This window comes from Aedes albopictus, chromosome 2, assembly GCF_035046485.1.
Source record: "Aedes albopictus strain Foshan chromosome 2, AalbF5, whole genome shotgun sequence".
Taxonomy (NCBI): domain Eukaryota; kingdom Metazoa; phylum Arthropoda; class Insecta; order Diptera; family Culicidae; genus Aedes; species Aedes albopictus.
Window position 1 is genome coordinate 101,364,399 of NC_085137.1, and position 16,933 is coordinate 101,381,331.

General features: G+C 40.2%; 2 protein-coding genes across 3 annotated transcripts in view; both read left to right on the forward strand.

The window, feature by feature from the left end:
- Positions 1–16,933, forward strand: part of LOC109419740 (inositol-pentakisphosphate 2-kinase) — a 401,201-nt gene that overhangs the window by 347,902 nt on the left and 36,366 nt on the right. Inside the window, exons 1-3 of one of the 2 annotated variants that reach the window (XM_062850149.1) lie at positions 4,063–4,217; positions 4,293–4,470; positions 5,131–5,811. In XM_062850149.1, coding sequence (XP_062706133.1) covers positions 5,361–5,811 — 451 coding nt within the window. In that variant the 5' untranslated portion in view covers positions 4,063–4,217; positions 4,293–4,470; positions 5,131–5,360. Of the gene's footprint in view, positions 1–4,062; positions 4,218–4,292; positions 4,471–5,130; positions 5,812–16,933 lie in introns of those variants that run through there. The other variant, XM_062850148.1, reaches the window with a different exon arrangement.
- LOC134287681 (uncharacterized) lies at positions 9,949–11,662 on the forward strand. Its single transcript, XM_062850120.1, has one exon. The coding sequence runs from the start codon at positions 9,949–9,951 to the stop codon at positions 10,744–10,746; it is 798 nt and encodes a 265-aa protein (XP_062706104.1). The 3' UTR covers positions 10,747–11,662.

A 16,933-nucleotide genomic window follows, 5' to 3' on the forward strand; every position in this document is an offset into this window, starting at 1 on the left:
TGAAAGAGACTTTGAATTCGATGAAGGAACCTCTGATGAATTCCCGTAAGGAACTACTCAGAGATTTTTGGAAGGACTCTTGAAGGAATACAGAAAGAAAATTTCAGCAGTTCCTTGTACAAATCTTTCAGGAGTTCCTCTCGGAATCCTCCATAAGTACCTTTCTTGAATTCTGCTGGAGTTCCTTCCAAGAATCAAGCGCTTTCGGTAATCCTTCAGAACTTCCTTCTAGAAATCCTAGATCCCTCCAGAAATCCTTCAGAAACTCCCTGCGGAAATCCTCCATGAGTGTCTCCGGGGAATTCTCTCAAAATTCTTTCTGAGAATCCTTCACGAGCCTCTTTATGGAATGATAAAGAAGCCTCTTCCTTGCCTCTTCCAGCAGTTCTCCAAGAGCACCTGCCGGGCATCTGCCAGGGGCTCCTGCTAAGATTCAAGCTGGCGTTTTTTTTTTGAATCATTCGGAAATGTACTTTCGGCAAATTTTGGTGGCAAACTCAGAAAATTTTCCTTGTGAAATCTTCTGCATTCATGATGGGATGTTTATAAGTAATTCCTGGACGAATCATAAAATGGAATCGCTTGAGGAAATCCTAGAATGAGTTCATGGATCAATCTCCAGAAGAAAACCTAGGTTGAATCCCTAGAAGTTCCTGCAGGGACACCCAGAAGCAATTCCTTGAAGAATACACAGATTGAACTCCAGTATGGGCAACCAACCACGAAGCTCAGAAATTGCCAGGTCTTCAAAGCAATTGGTCCCGGAATTCTTAACTCCTTGCTAGAATTGTTCAACTGCTGGCACGTCATCGGCTCACCCGATTTTCCCGGATTTTTGAGCTTCTTTCCACGACATTTCTGAATCATCGGAATTCATTTATCTTAACCACTGAATCTTTGTCACAGAATTCTTTCTTTTCTTCTAAGCGCACCAGCTTGTTACCAAACCAATGAAAGGTTTTTTTTTATCTAATTCCCGTTTACCTAAGCACCGATCAATAATGATCGAATTTATACTTGCAACTAGCGTAACGCCTCATGGCCAATTGGGTATCAATTACTTATTTATAAATTAGCTTCCAAATCAAGTAAAAAGATATTGCCAAAGATCTATAATTTCCTTAAAATTCATGTGTTCAACAAAGTACTTTTGAGCAGAAAGCTTTTTAATTGAGATGAATGTAACTTAGGAATTTTGACCAAAATATTTTAATTAATTAACAATTTAACAATTAATATTTTAGCCCTCCGGATCATAATACGCCATCACAGTGCAACGAAGAAATATTTCTCTTGTGGTTGCGAAGTACGATGTTTCATATGCAGGAAATCCACGCATCCTAGACGAAGACAGCCTGTTGTTTACATTTTACCTACGCGAAAAAAGTGATTTATTTGATTGATTAAACAGCTTTTGCTGCATTCTGCAGCAGTGAAATCCAACATTGAAGTGCCACAGAGCTTTTGTGGGGGTGTGAATTGAAGACAGATTCAACAAGGGAAGCTGGCGAAGTGAAAATTGAACGGTAATGAAGAACAATTCGGCTAGCTGCTACTGCACGGAAAAAAATCCATTCCCCTAATCATGAATAAAAAATCATGTTCTTATGATGTCTGCCAACTCATAATATCATAATTAAAATTCATAATATCATGAATGAGTTGACCAGAAATATGAATAGAAACAAGCATTTTCATAAATTATATTCATGGTCGCTTCCTAGCGTTACACTTATCTGCCATATGCAATTATATAAATCGCGCGGTCGTCCAGCACAGACATGTGGAAAAAGTTAAACCTGCTATTTTTGCAAAGTTTTTATTTGGTTAGAGTAATAAATGTGCATATATGAGGAAATGGAACATCAAAACAGTGTGCCCGTAAGATTCGGCAGGTTGTTGGGAGTTGATTGACTAAGAAGTAAACGCGCAAAAAGTAAACAGTGCCTAGTTCGCGTTTTCGTTGTGCCATCCGTCGTAGTTCCGAGTTTATGTACGGAGGGTGAAGCAAAGTGAGAATCACACGTTAATTTTCGGTAATTCTCTCTATTTTTCCGGTTTATTCATCGTTCGACGAGTTCGGAGACTCAGCAAGTGATGTGAACTAGTGAACAATTGATGTGGTTTGGAGGGCATCCTTAGCCTGTTGGATGTAGGTGCCAAAGACAAAAATAATAAACCAGCTAAATATGATTATCCGGTGAGTTCGATCATTGTTGTTCTCTTTTATATTTGAATATTACATATCTTCACTAACAAGAGGCCAACTAAAAAGTGCTGCTTGCTCATAGAAAAAAGGATGATGGATAGGTCCCAAAATCATAGAAATGGGCTCTGATATCACGTATTTTATTTTCTTATGATTTTAGCTTGCATCGTTTTATTAATCTAATTAAAAGCATTTGGGACCGACGACGACGGAATCATAAAAGTAATTCTTAATTCCATGAATTCTATGCATGGTTCCATTTCCCTCAACCATGATTTTATGAATTTGACTGAGAAACATTGAGGTCCGACGACGACGGAATCATAAAAGTAATTCTTATTTCCATGAATTCTATGCATGGTTCCATCTCCCTCAACCATGATTTTATGAATTTGACTGAGAAGCATATAGGTCCGACGACGACGGAATCATAAAAGTAATTCTTAATTCCATGAATTCTATGCATGGTTCCATCTCCCTCAACCATGATTTTATGAATTTGACTGAGAAACATTGAGGTCCGACGACGACGAAATCATAAAAGTAATTCTTAATTCCATGAATTCTATGCATGGTTCCATCTCACTCAACCATGATTTTATGAATTTGACTGAGAAACATTGAGGTCCGACGACGACGGAATCATAAAAGTAATTCTTAATTCCATGAATTCTATGCATGGTTCCATCTCCCTCAACCATGATTTTATGAATTTGACTGAGAAGCATATAGGTCCGACGACGACGGAATCATAAAAGTATTTTTTGATTCCATGAATTCTATGCATGGTTCTACCTCACCAAACCATAATTTTATGAATCTGGTGGTAAAGCATCAGGATCTGCATCCAGGTTTATGAAAATTATTCTTGGCTTCATGAATGCTACTCATGATCCCAGTTTATTTAATCATAGCTTCATGATTATATTTTCCATTTTTGGTCGTCGAAAGCCAAAACAATAACGGGTGCATAGCGTTATGGTGAAATCAATCATAAGATCATAAAATTTAATCATGGTGTATATTTATAACATAAAATCATAAAAATATCGGGAAACTATGAGTCATATTCATGGTCTTGGGAATGGATTTTTTTCCGTGTGTGGTGCAGTTGCCTTCGTCGTACGAAAAACGTGTTAAAGAGGCTGGTTATCGATAGTCTACATCTTTTTGCATCCATCTAATGAAACATTGGCAAAGGTAAATTGGAGAATCTGTAATGGTTGGTTATTTTCCGTCGTATGTGACGAGAATTAGCGCATATGACGAAGTAAATTGCTACCCTACATAGGTTTTGACCAACCTGGCGGTGGAGTCAATGTTGGTCAAACGGTTTGAGTAGTGTGTAGGGTGCCTTACATTTTATGTTGTGGAGGTTGGGAGGAAGGGAAACGGTTTTTTCAACCCGTTTCTGGTTCTAGTGATGGTAATGAGCTCTTTATGTGGAGAATTGGGAAATGTAGACAATACATATCCAGTAGAGGGAAAAAGGCGGGTCAGGGATTGAACCCTGATACAATATAGGAAGTCAGTGGGACGGATCTGGTTGGATGATTAGAACACTTGATTATCACACCGAGTTCTTCCTTCGCAAGGGAAGTAAAGCGTGGGTCCAGAGATGAACCAGCCAGATGAACCAGCCAACCTCGTTAATACAGATAAAAAAAATACAGGAAGTCTTACATAACACAAACAATTGATTGATGTTTTGACGTAGGACTACGTCTCTGCTTTATTTGAGACTTCAACATCCAGCGTGATTCCCGTAACTCCATAGCTAGCACACCAACGCCCATAAAATAAATGACTCATATCTAGTTGAATTCCCAACCCCACTTCACGGCCTGTCATTCATTAGTTGATAAGATTATGGATTCGCTCGTCGGTAAACACACTCAATGTGCTTTATGACGATTTCCGTTGCGCGAAATTTCGGGCCCCGTAGGCAATTCATCATATTCGTCTGCAGAAAAAGTCACCATTCAGTATTCTCGACTCATCAAACGTTGTTAGTGTCATTGCGAGCGTCCCAAATTTAAATTGCCCTCAGTTTAATGCAAACTTTTCTCTGATTTACTTGCAGATAAACAAAACCCGCGGCTTCATCGTGGAGAAACGTGCTGCAACTTGTCACCGTCGTCACCACCAACAACACCCAGCAGCAGAGCAGACAAACTTCGTGGAATTCATCGTATAACTAATGCAACAGCAGTAGCAACAGCAGCAGCAGCAGAGACATGCGTCAAGTGAAAGACACTTAAGTAAGTGTGATAGTATCGGGGTTGGCACCGTTCCCGATTGGATTGGTGTAACAAAATTGTTTCAAGTGATATCAAAATTATAGTAGGTAGTTTCCATCAAATTTGTAATAAAGCGTTTCCAATAGGACTCTGTTTCTTGTTAAAAAATAGAAAAAATATGAGTTTTGCAGTACAACGATTATTATGATCATTTAGTTTTTTGTTGCGGTCAACTTGACCAACATGATTTTGTTCCATATCTGCTTAATTTTAGAGATCTGATTTTTTTTTTGTTAAAAATGGTTCAAATCTCTTATTTGACGTTTTAACAAATGAAATATAGTCATTTTTTATCGCAAGTTTTTCTAGAATTTTTTAAGTTTTGGGACCACAAAAGTAAAACTTAACCATATATAAAGGACGAAACACTCTGATAAATCCCATTGTACACCGATTTAACGAACAATTTAAAAATTTGATAGTTGGGCAACTGACCACTCGTGGCGCTCGCATCGTTTTTGTTCGAGTTTGACGTTTGCCCACTACCACCACCTAGTCGATGATTGACCAAACTTTCTTTTAACGTTGGGCGAACATGTTTCCGTGACTAGGATTTGAATCGAAAATTATTTGAAGTGCTTTACTAATGCAATTCCGTCATACTTTCAATCTATCTTCCAGATCGGGCGGTGTGAAAGTACCCTCGTTCGCTATCCTCCATTGCTGGTGACAAAGCAGGGAACCTTCACGACTTGTAGTCAGTCGGTGGTGTTATCAAACAAACTATCGACGACAGTTTGCTGCTGATTTACCACGAATGCGGGGCGCACAGTTCTGGAGCTGGAGGTCAGGCCATTCGCAGTTATACATAGTTCCAACGGTGCTGCATATCAATTAAACAGTAGACCAGCATGGGAAAGCTGAATACCAATTATGGCAACTATTGCTACCAAACTGACACCGTCGCGTTGGATCGAGCTGTGACCAAATATTGTACTTCTCGAAACGATTACTCCGAATCTACTACGGTCGGAGACGAGGTATCCCTACAGATTGGGCGGCGGATAATTTGCTGCAAAGGCGTTCGACAGATGCACTATGACTACGAAGATGATGGCGGCAGCAGCAGGGGAGACTATCGGGGCCGGAGGGTGGACGAGTCTGCTGGATCATTCAACGAGGAGAGTGATCGAGATGATGAGCTAGAAGACGAGGAGGGACACGTCGCCGCCGTTGAGGCGATTGACGAAAGTCGGCTGGCCTATCGTGCCGAGGGCAATTCCAATATCGTGCTCGCGTTGATGGACGATCATCGGGTTCTGCGGATGAGGAAAACGACCATCAGCTGTCCGGATGCGAAAGGTGAGTTTTAATGGATAGTGTTATTTTATTCAAGGTGTGTGGAAGGTGCCTTCTGGGGACTATGGTTGGCACGAATCGTTAGGTGTCATTTAGATGCACGGGGGTCAATCGAAGGCAAACTGTCTAAGTTCTGCCATTGACTGTAGAGGACTTTCACACGTTTCTTAACGCTCTACAGGAGCGCAGCATTTAAGTAAAAATATGAACAAATTTATAATAACATAGTGCTTTGTATGGGCAGACACATTGCTATCAAAGTTTAAGCATTTCATCAGTTTTCTACTTCTGTAACATTATGTGTCCTGTAAAATGAAATGTAACCCAGAGATGCATTTTGAACGCTCATGAGCTGTGAGCGTGCCGAAAATGTGCACTGATTGCTCTTACGTGCGTATTCACATTTTTGAACACAATCTTGGCAACTAGATTGCTCACGAAACAGTGTTCAAAATTGACAGCTCAGATCTTTAGCTAAATGTAAATAAGGTTCTTGATGTTTGACGACACCGCGCTTGCACTTGAATCCCTTTTCCCCACTGGTTCTATGTATGCATAATCGACTTACCGTGTTCTTTCAAAACTTTAATTTAGGTTATTTATGATTCATCTAATTTTTGTTTTCAGCCAGTTCATCGAATTGTCTAATGGGTGGTAATAAATGTCGTTGTGGGGGATGTTGGGTGGCCAGGGCTATCTTCGTTACACCAGGGTAAAAACCGACCGAACCCTGGACACACGATGTGTTGTGGCTCAGGCGGATATCCACCAGACTAGCAAGACGCTTTTCCGGTAGAAATTGTTGTCTAAGAACTGCTGATAGCTAGGAACTGGCTCATGCCGGCATGAGCTACCTACATATTTGAACTTAGAGGACAACGAATAGCCTAAGGGCGCCTTCAATAAGATACCAGACCTGACGATTCCCAATCATTCATAGAGAATTAGCCACTATGACTAATCTCTAAAGAGATTTTGCATCCAACGGTGTTTCAAAAACCTTGTGAAAAGCTCCACGACCGACAGGCGCATCCTAGCGATGGCCGAATGACTGCAAAGGTCACAAATCTGTTGCTATTAGCTACACAGTGCACTGTGTTCAAACACCCACTAGTGTTTGAACTTGAACACGGCTCACGTGAGCACAGCTTCTGAACAGAACATGAACAGAACGCGTTCAAATGCATCTCTGAGTAACCTCCATCAGATCTTAATTCAATATGTTACCGTTCCAATCAATAGTTGATAGAAATGATCTGTCAGTTAACAAGGAGTTTACTATCAATTGTCAAGCTCCAATGAAATGAAATAAAAAAATGTGTGTAATCCCCCAAAGATATTTTTTTGGAGAATCCCTCTTAGTAATCAGGGAAAATCCCTGACTTGATTATAGGAAGATTCTGTTGAGATACTGGTGTAATAATATAAAGTATTCTAGGGGAATCACTCTCAGAGTTCAGGAACAATCCCTTTCAGGAGTTTAGAGGAGTCCTTTCAAAGATTCTGGGCAATGTCTTTCAGGAATCTGCGGTATTTTTATGTGGGAGTACCTTTCAGAATTCTACAGAATCCTTCTCAGGATGCTGGAGAAGTCCATTCTAGAAGATTTCGTAATCCCTTCCAGGGAGAATCCTCATCAGATTTTCGGAAAAATCCCTCTTAGGTTTCTAGATATATTTATCTCAAGAATCTGAAAGAACCCCTCTTATGATCCCTCTCAGGTTTCTGGAGGAATCACTCGTAGAATTTTAGAGAATACCTTACGGGATCATGGCAGACTTATTCGCAGCGTTCTAAAGGTTTCCACCCAGAATTTTAAGGGAATTCTGGGAGAATACTTAAAAGGATTCTGGAGGAATTCTTCTCAAGTTTCTGGGGGAATCCTATCTTCCAGAATTCTATGAGAGTATATCTCAGGTTTCTTTGGCAAACTCGCCCAGTGTTTTGAGGGAACCTTTCTCAGAATTCTGGTATCCTTCTGAGCGTTCTAAGCAACGCTTTTTAGTAATCTGAGTAAGAAATTTTAGAATTCCGAAATTTTTGGGAATCTCTCTCACAAATCTAGATGAATTTATCTCAAAAATGTGAAAGAAAAGCTCTTGGAATTCCTCTCATGATTTTAGGAGGATTCATCTTAGGATTCTAGGTTAATCCTATTCACGAATCTGGAACATTTTTAAAGAACCCCAAGGGAAAGCTCTCTCAGGAATCTGAGACTATCTATCACAGGATTCTGGGAGAATTCCTCTCGGGACTTTGAAACAATCCGTCTCATAGATATGGAGTAATCTCTCTCAGGATTGTATGAAAATCCCTAATAGAATTCAGAGTGAATTCCTTCCAAGATACCGGAAGAGTCTTGTTTTCTTTTCTAGAGAATGTCGCTCAGGATTCTGGTGTAATCATTTTCAGCATTCTCTAATAATTCAAGAGGAACTCCTTTCATAATTCTGGAGGAGTCTCTTTAAATATTCTGAGGGAATTTATCTCAGCAGTCTGCGGGAATTTATTTCAGTACTATATGGGAATACTTCTCAGAGTTCTGGAGACTTTTCTTTTGATTCAAAAATATTAAATTTCATTTTTTTTTTTTCAGAATGCACTTTTTTAACGTTATATTCATTTTCGAATCAAAGTCGCGAAGTGTTCTAATGTTTTGATATTGAATTTATGTAGACAAATAATGCAGCAAACGAATTATTTTATAGTTTTGTAATACTTTAGCATATCGAATCGTTGTGAAAACATCGATTCAAAGCATGCGATTATGTCGGTGAATCGATTCTGCTGATCCGATTCGAATCGATTCACAAAAATCGATGTCTCAGCCAGATTTGCCCAATGCTAGATGCATTACACGCATTAAAGTGGCCCAGACTACAATGCAGCGTACCTAACCATTGAGTAGAAATATATCGTACCAACCGTTGAAAGTGAAATGAGCCACACACTAATGAAAAACTGATCCAGTAAACCTGGAAAACCCGAAATCTAATCTAATCTCACACAAACGCAGTCATTACTTGAATGCATCCTGGAAAATGAAGGCTTTTTAAAGCTTTCATTTTTATAGTCCACCGGCCCGGCCAACTGCGCAACATGTGGCGCAGAGAAGATTTCAAACGATAGAACGGTTTAACAGCCATTATTTAAAAACATTCTACACCTTCAAATCGAGGGGAAGATGAAAGCGTGGACCTCCCGTACCAAACGCTTCCAGATAACGATATAGATCCAGACCCGAATGACTTCCATTCAATTAAAGGGTCCTTAAAATAAATTATTTATAAAATCGATATATATATATATCAAAAGTTTGGGGTCACCACCTCAAAAACATGTCATTTTTTAGACTCATATCTCCACCAATTTACGTCCGATTTCAAAAACCTAGGTCTCATTCAAAAGATAATAAGTCAAAGTAACTTTGAACGTGATTTAGATGGAACTTTTACAAAAATATTTGAATGTAAACTCAACCCAAAGTTGCCAAATTTTCTAAAAATGAATATAAACTTACGGCAGTGTCGCTGGAAATTGGGTCGATCAAATTTTAAGATGAGAGCGGTAATATAACTTATTTTCTATAAACTTTCGACTGCTTTTTACCGAACTTGGCTAAAAAATCTAGGAAAAAAGTTATTAAGTAAAATGACTCTTGATGTCATCGACCAAAAGTTTGGGGTCAACCCTCAAAATGATGTATCAGCCAACAATTTGGGATCACCATCGTAAAACATGGAAAAGTGATTAGTTGATATCTTTGTCATCTTTCATTCAATTTTACTGGTTTACTGGGATAAAGAGTAATCGCTGCGCCTTATTTGTTGCTTGTTATGTGCCTCTTTTGTCTGACAATTCTCTTCTCTGCCCACTACTAAACTATTTAGTGAGGACAGTGACGTTGCTAAGAAGATTCTAGGTCCTTGGCTTCCTGAAATGGAATGCATGTATTTCCTCTGAAGGAATAAATCATATAGCAGAGTCCGAGAAGATGAGAATGAGTTTATCGGTAGAAGATTTGGAGAGTGAGGATACCAGTCCTCCCCACAATGATGAAACTCTTGCGCACAGATTTCCCGGACAACAAATTTACACGAATAATGAAGTTTATGACCATATTACGTACAAAAAAAAGGAATGAGAAAAAGGGGAGGCTACCGTCGCAGTCGAAGCCGCAGCCCCCGCCGTGGAAAGCGGTATGAAGTAAGCAAGGCGCAATTAATGCTCAGACCGATCAACTGGAACCACCAGAAGTTGGAACCGGTTACCCGTTTGAGCTACCGCCCAAAAGTGGATTACCGACGCTCCGAACGGGAGATTAACGAGTGGAGAAAGGCTAAGGAAATCACGACCAAAGGCCGCGATGTTCCGGATCCGGCTCTGACGTTCGAGGAAGTTGGCTTTCCAGCAGAGATTGCCGACGAATGGCGTTACGCGGAGTTTACCACACCGACCCCAATCCAATCGCAAGGTTGGCCAATCGCCATGTCCGGCAGGGACATGGTCGGCATTGCCAAGACCGGTTCCGGTAAAACGCTTTCCTATCTTCTGCCGGCATTGATGCACATTGAGCAACAGTCGCGGTTGCGCCGTGGAGATGGCCCTATTGCGCTAATTCTGGCCCCGACCCGTGAATTGGCCCAGCAAATTAAGCAGGTTACCGATGACTTCGGACGGGCTATGAAAATCAAAAATACCTGTCTCTTTGGTGGCGGTGCCAAGCGTCAGCAAGGAGACGATCTGAGATATGGAGTGGAGATCGTTATCGCCACGCCGGGAAGATTGATTGATTTCCTGTCAACGGAACACACCAATTTGCGCCGATGCTCCTATTTGGTGTTGGACGAGGTAAGTTTTCTTAGGGATAACATTCGTTTGAAAATAGCATCGGTTCCAATACCAACCAATTTGCCCTATTTTGCCCTATTAACATAGAAAATTAGATTTAAAATGTGTTTATAAGAAACAGATACTGTAATGGAACGTTGAAATTAGTTTTAGTTACAATTGGAAGCTAACAGCTATCGTGCGCATAAATGATAGATATTTTTCCTATTTTGCCCTACATGCCCTTAAAACTGCTGAATGATAACATTTTTTCTATTGCTTTGTAATGGTTCTGGTTGCAGTACATGAAGTCTTAGATCATTTTTTATGTATACAAATACAGTTTATCGATAAGGTTTAGAATCATTCACGGGAGAGTTCAAATAGCTGTCCATTTTACCCCAATTCGTCCTGATTTGTTATCGCCTCATGAATGAATCGATTTCCCCCATTTGCTTATGCCCGAATTGATGGACTTTTGTTACTGAAACCAATGTAATCGAAAGGACAGTTGAAACATATGACTTTGGTGGGGAATACAGGGTATAATTAGCATTAACCCTAATCTTGATTTGTGGCAAATATGCACACAACTGATTAAATGAGGCATCTTAAATATATATATTTGGTGCTTTGAGGCGCCCTATTTAATTAGTTTAGCGCACATTTGACATATTTTATAAAATGCTTATTATGCCCTTCATTCCCCATCAAAAGCTGAAATTATAGAAAAAGTCATATATATGTCTTTTTGATAACATTGGTTTCAGTACCAATGCTAATAAGGGAAATTAATTTATTCATTACTTGACAAAAAATCAGGGCAAATTGATTTATTCATTACATGTTGATTACATGACAAAAATCAAAGCAAATTGGGGTAAAATGGACAGCTAATTATACTACTCCGAGAGTGATTGTAATATTATTCGATAAACCGCATTAAATGCATACAAATTTTGTATGTATCAAAAATGATCCAGGGCTTCATGTGTTGCATCCAGCGACATTACAAAATATAATTCTAGGTCAGAAGATCGGGTTTTTATAAAAAAAATAACTTTATTCACAAATCCTAACTTAATAGGACAGAGACCCAGTGGGATCGCAGTGTGCTGTGACGGTGGCAGGTCGCAAATTTGTGCCTGTCACGAAATTTTTCGCGTTTGAATTTTCCCTATTTTCAAGTGTTAGGAAGAATTAGAAACTTTGTGTGATTCCGATTAATCCGGACCATTTCGGGGTGTGCAACGATGTCAGACGACAAGAAGAAGGAAGAAAAAGAAGATCCGTGTTGCTACATCCTGAAAACGATGCGGCTAAAGGACCAAAAATGGCAGAAGAGCTCCAACTGATCGTCACGGAGTGGGTCAAGCGGGCAAACGTCCGGTGGCTGAGCGTTACACTGAACAATGCCGGGGCGTTGATCCCGACGCACTTCTTCTGGGCGAACGGGAAAGGCAAGCGGTCCTTTTTCATCATAATCCGGAAAATCGTTCCGGATGTGGATTGTTCTCGGGAGAAAATCATGTAAGTACGGTGGATCTGTCGGTGAACCCGATCGATGACCTTGCCGCGATAGTGGATGGAATCTTCTATTCTATCCGATCATCAGCAACCCGCGCAATCCGGAAGGCTGGCCGGACGTTATCAAGAAAGACGTCGAAAGCCACTTCTAGGACCTGCGGAGCATTATAACCAAGGTAGGTTGGTAGGTGGATCGCATCGAATGGTGCGCACAATTTTTCAACAACTATCATCGTTTTTTGACGAGATTGGGGGATGCACGAATCGATTTTCGGTTCGTGGCGAGAACGCATTAAATATTTCTGCTCATCGGCTAAATTTTAGTGCTTAAGGGGAGGAACAGCGGGCTAAAACGGTTTAAAGCACGACTTTAAAGATGACGTCGGTAAATACTCCAGATATTCATGAAAGGTCACGAAACATGTTCTCAGATCTTATCACTTCCCCGTTTTCGTGCCTGTCTTTGTAACCGCCGAATTTTCGATAAATTTTCTGTTTAACCTAAGCTAGCAAGATACTGCGCAATGGCAACTTTGACAGGCGTCGGTACCGTACAATTTACAGCCCTCGATTTTAGACCAGGTTTTTGCCCCAATTATGTCAATTATGTCATCTCACAAAAAAATCAAATATAAATGGGACCTAGACAAATATTGGTCGGAACAGGTCAACATAAATCCAAGGTTTGTCATGATTTGCTCTATGTTGATGAGCAAAAGCTCGACTTGGTTAATATTTATCTAGTTGAATGCTTCTTTTAAGTCCGTTTTGCCCGTTTTGGTTGGAAGAATGGAGATGCCAACTTCCCTTTAAAATCATTATGTAGAAAATAGCGTACTCTTCTTCTTCACGTTCATGGGGGCATCCTCTAATGCAGTGGCTATAATTTTATGATCTTGTTCTTTTTTTTAATCAAGTTGATTATAATTATAACTTATTGCTTATCAAAAGTTCTGCTATTGAAACAGGAAGGGAGCATTAAAGTTGCCAATTTAGTTAACAATCTAGCTTTTAAAACTATGTCATCATATTCATCTAATTACATTTGTTTCGAGTTCGAAGAAACTCAATGATGCTGTAGAGCAAAAATCGGAAGTAGGGATTTGAATAGCATTTTATCACAAATGAACATTTACGTCATAAAAAGGTGATTATTTATTAAAGTTTTGAAAAACTATTCCTAATACTTTTTGTTTCAGCGATAAAGGTAAATTATTTTATTGACGTATTTGTCGTGTTTTTCACCCTTTACATCTCATCCAACTCATACTTAATCATACTTAACTCCAGACCATTCTAGTTCCAAAATCCTATTTCCTTTCTATTTACGAGAGCGTCGGTGAGTCGCTGGCATCTCGATAAATAGATATCATTCCTTCCCTATTATCCCTTCCCATCCACATAACATGTTTCTTATCGTTTCAGAGAGCGATCAATGGCGCTTAAGCCTAGGCTTGTTAGCCAGGACACATGGTCCAAATGCCTGTGCCCCATCCCGGAAGCAAAAAGGCCCATGGAGTGACAAATTTCTTAGCTATGTCACTCCCAACGTTGCTGTTAAAAAAAAATCACTTACACTCACATCAACACATCTACATCATCAACTATCAAATACACTTACACAATCTGAATCTTGCCGCATCACTCGCTTATAGTGAATCCCCAATCAACCCATTCCAAATATCCAACTCCTTGACACCTATGGGAGTGTCGGTGAGTCGCTGACCTCTTGTAAAGTAGGTGTCATATCATCACATCCTTTCCTATCCTCGTAACGGAGAAGATGGGCGTGGCCGGCAATGGAAGTTTTCATGTCTTTTTTACTTCAATCTCTGATTGGATAGCTGTTCCTTCCCAAATAGCATTCCATAAGCAATTAGAATAGGAGTATTAAAGGTTTAACATGACAACTTTCAGTATGCAATCTACGAATTACTCCGTTACAACGCAACGCAACGCAACGCATATTACGTACAAAAAAAAGGAATTTGTATTTGACCTTTTTCAAGGGTAAAAGAGTCTGTTGTTCGTCGCTACATTCATTGATGCCTGGTGTTTCATTTTGGGCTTCTTGTCTGCGAAATAGTTATTTAATTTTGGTTTAAGGGACACATGCCTGAACCCACCTATTATCAACGATTTGTACTGTGCACAGGTCGTTTTGAATTTCCCTACACTGAGAAAGCCAACTAAAACCATCAATCAGTTTGATCAACAAATTTTGAAATTTTAAATTCGAAAAAAATGCACGTGCTCCGGTGGGAAATGTACCCATGACACAAATTCTTCAGACGGGCATTATTTTTCCAATCTACGAAGTCACATGATTACCTTCGTTGCCTGATGACGTAGAAAGGAACTTAATTTTTCTATCGTACAAGGTTTTCTTTTTTTCACATCTCAGATCTGAACTGGCCCTTCTCTATACGACGCGGAGAGTAATGCACGGTGCTAGGGCTGTGCAATTGTTCGGTGCTTTCAACAAACTGAAGAATCAGAAGCAATCAGAGCAAAATAGTTGGTGCCATTTTTATAGTTATTTGGTTGATCAAGGATTTACAAATGCCGGGCCGTATGCAGTGCTATGCAATTTCGAGCTGGTTAATTCCTAACGACTGATGATGATACTACTTTCCTGAAACTTTTATGACATCCCCGTGGGACGTTCTTGAGAGGTCTTACAAACCTCTCGAATCGGCCTAAAATCTCCTATAATGATCCATTCATGAAACGCTAACGTCATTTCTTGAATCGCTCAGAAAAGGGCTCCCATACACCCTAAAAGTTTACAAAATTCTCTTGCCCCCCTTAAAACGTAACTTAAACTCCTTTGAGATCTCTCTTGTAATCCCTTGGACCCTCTAAGAATCCCCTGAAACGCGCATGCAACAATCTTGCAAAAAAAAAAAAACACGCTTAAGAAAAGCTCATTTTCCGTTAATGCTGAGGACATTTACTTTCTCTATAGTTATACTGAGATTTGTGCCAGATTCATGGAGTCAAGGAAATCTTCCTAATATGAACGCTTGGTTTTCCTAATTGTTGAATGGCATGCGATGTTGAAGGTGCAATATCTAACGAGTATGGCCTTTGTACGCACCACCCAGCATCGAGAACCTATCAGCAGCAAGTGCCTTCGGTGACAAGTAGGTAGCGCCACAGTGGTATAGTAGAGTGTGAAAAAGGTAGGCGAGTGTGAAAAAGGTAGGTGAATTCAGACAGAGATCAAAATGTAAATAAAGAAATAGAAGTAGCGAGTGAGAGAATCGGTGCCATTGCGATTTTGTGGAAAGTAAATTAAAACAGTTAATTTGGAAGTGATTAGAAGTTGTTTTTTGAATTGGAAATTGAAGTTGGTAGAATCAGTGGTCCGGAGTTTAGTTGAGCGGTTTCGGATCGTGATATAAGTAGCAGAACACATCGGAAATAGGCGATGGTTGTATTTATTGTAATCCTTGTAGATTGGCAATCGAGTCCCGAGCGGTTGAAGGTGACCTGTAACGAACAAAAAGGGATTATTAGGAAACTATAAAATGTAAGTTGAGAAATAAGTAAATAGTAAAAATAATGAATAATTTGAATAAATTTAGTTCCAAGCTGCTGTAACTAGAAAACACTGCTGTGGAAATTCTGTTTCTAAGTCGTCCGAACATTTCCACCACATCTACCAGGATAGTTTAGCAAGTTTCTTCACTGCCCATGAAGCGTTGCGTTGAGCTTTCACAATTTTCTGGAATCGTTTGGGCCACCAGTGGAGAGCCTTCTGGCCTGGATTACTGCGATACGTCGGAACTGAACTTAAACGGGGTGAGAGTTTGGCAGTTCCGCACCATAGAAGTCCTAGTCAGTCTGTCCGTGGACTGGGGACGTGGCAGTAGCAAACATCTTTATCGGAAGCGGTTGTTGATCTGATTCTCTGTAGCCACGTCGGCCATAGCGAGCCTTGTCCTGTCGATGGTAGTTTCCAATCCATATAAGAATAAGAATGCAGTATTCACTTGAGATCGACACTATCTACACCTCAATACTCCTCCATAACGGCTCAACATTTAAACCCCCAACCCTGTCCATCATTCCAAAGCTTGAGCAAGTGCCCGTAAAAGCTCTACATCAATATCTCTATCATTGCCAATCTCCGTTCTTCTACGAGCTCCTCATTGGTGTTATCTTCCGATTTGCTTTTCCAGCCGCCAAACTCCCGTCCAGGATCTCCATATTTACTCAGTTGCTATCGAAATATTTGTAATCTTTAGCAGTGCGATGATCCAGGCTCAGGGGCTGCTATTTTGAGTTACTATGTAGCTGCACGTTGCCCAGCTTGACGTTCCAGGGTATACAGGATACCCTAATGAGCCGTACGATGTTTGATACCGCGTAGTCCTCATGAGGGTAACGGAGTTGTAATCCTTCTTTCCATCCAGCTTCTGATGTTGGAGCTAGAAGGAGTTTACGAGTTCCGGTGTGGAAAGAACGGCCACATTGGAGCAATCCCGACTTTCAGGTGAGTTTGACGGACTCCTCTTGTGTTGTTCGCCACGATCTTCGTTCTGCAAGTGATGAGGTGCTGGAGTCGGTCCGAATGTTGCTGTTGTTGGGTTAAGTCCAATGGGGCCTCAACGATCCCGACAAGATCAGTATTCGTTGTTTCGTTCACTTTTGGGTTTCTATGGTGTGTGAAAGGTATATATTTAATATTTAAAGACAAGAGGCACTGTTTGTCGTAAGATTTCCCCAAGAATTTGTCAAGTGTAGTTCATCGGAATGGTTC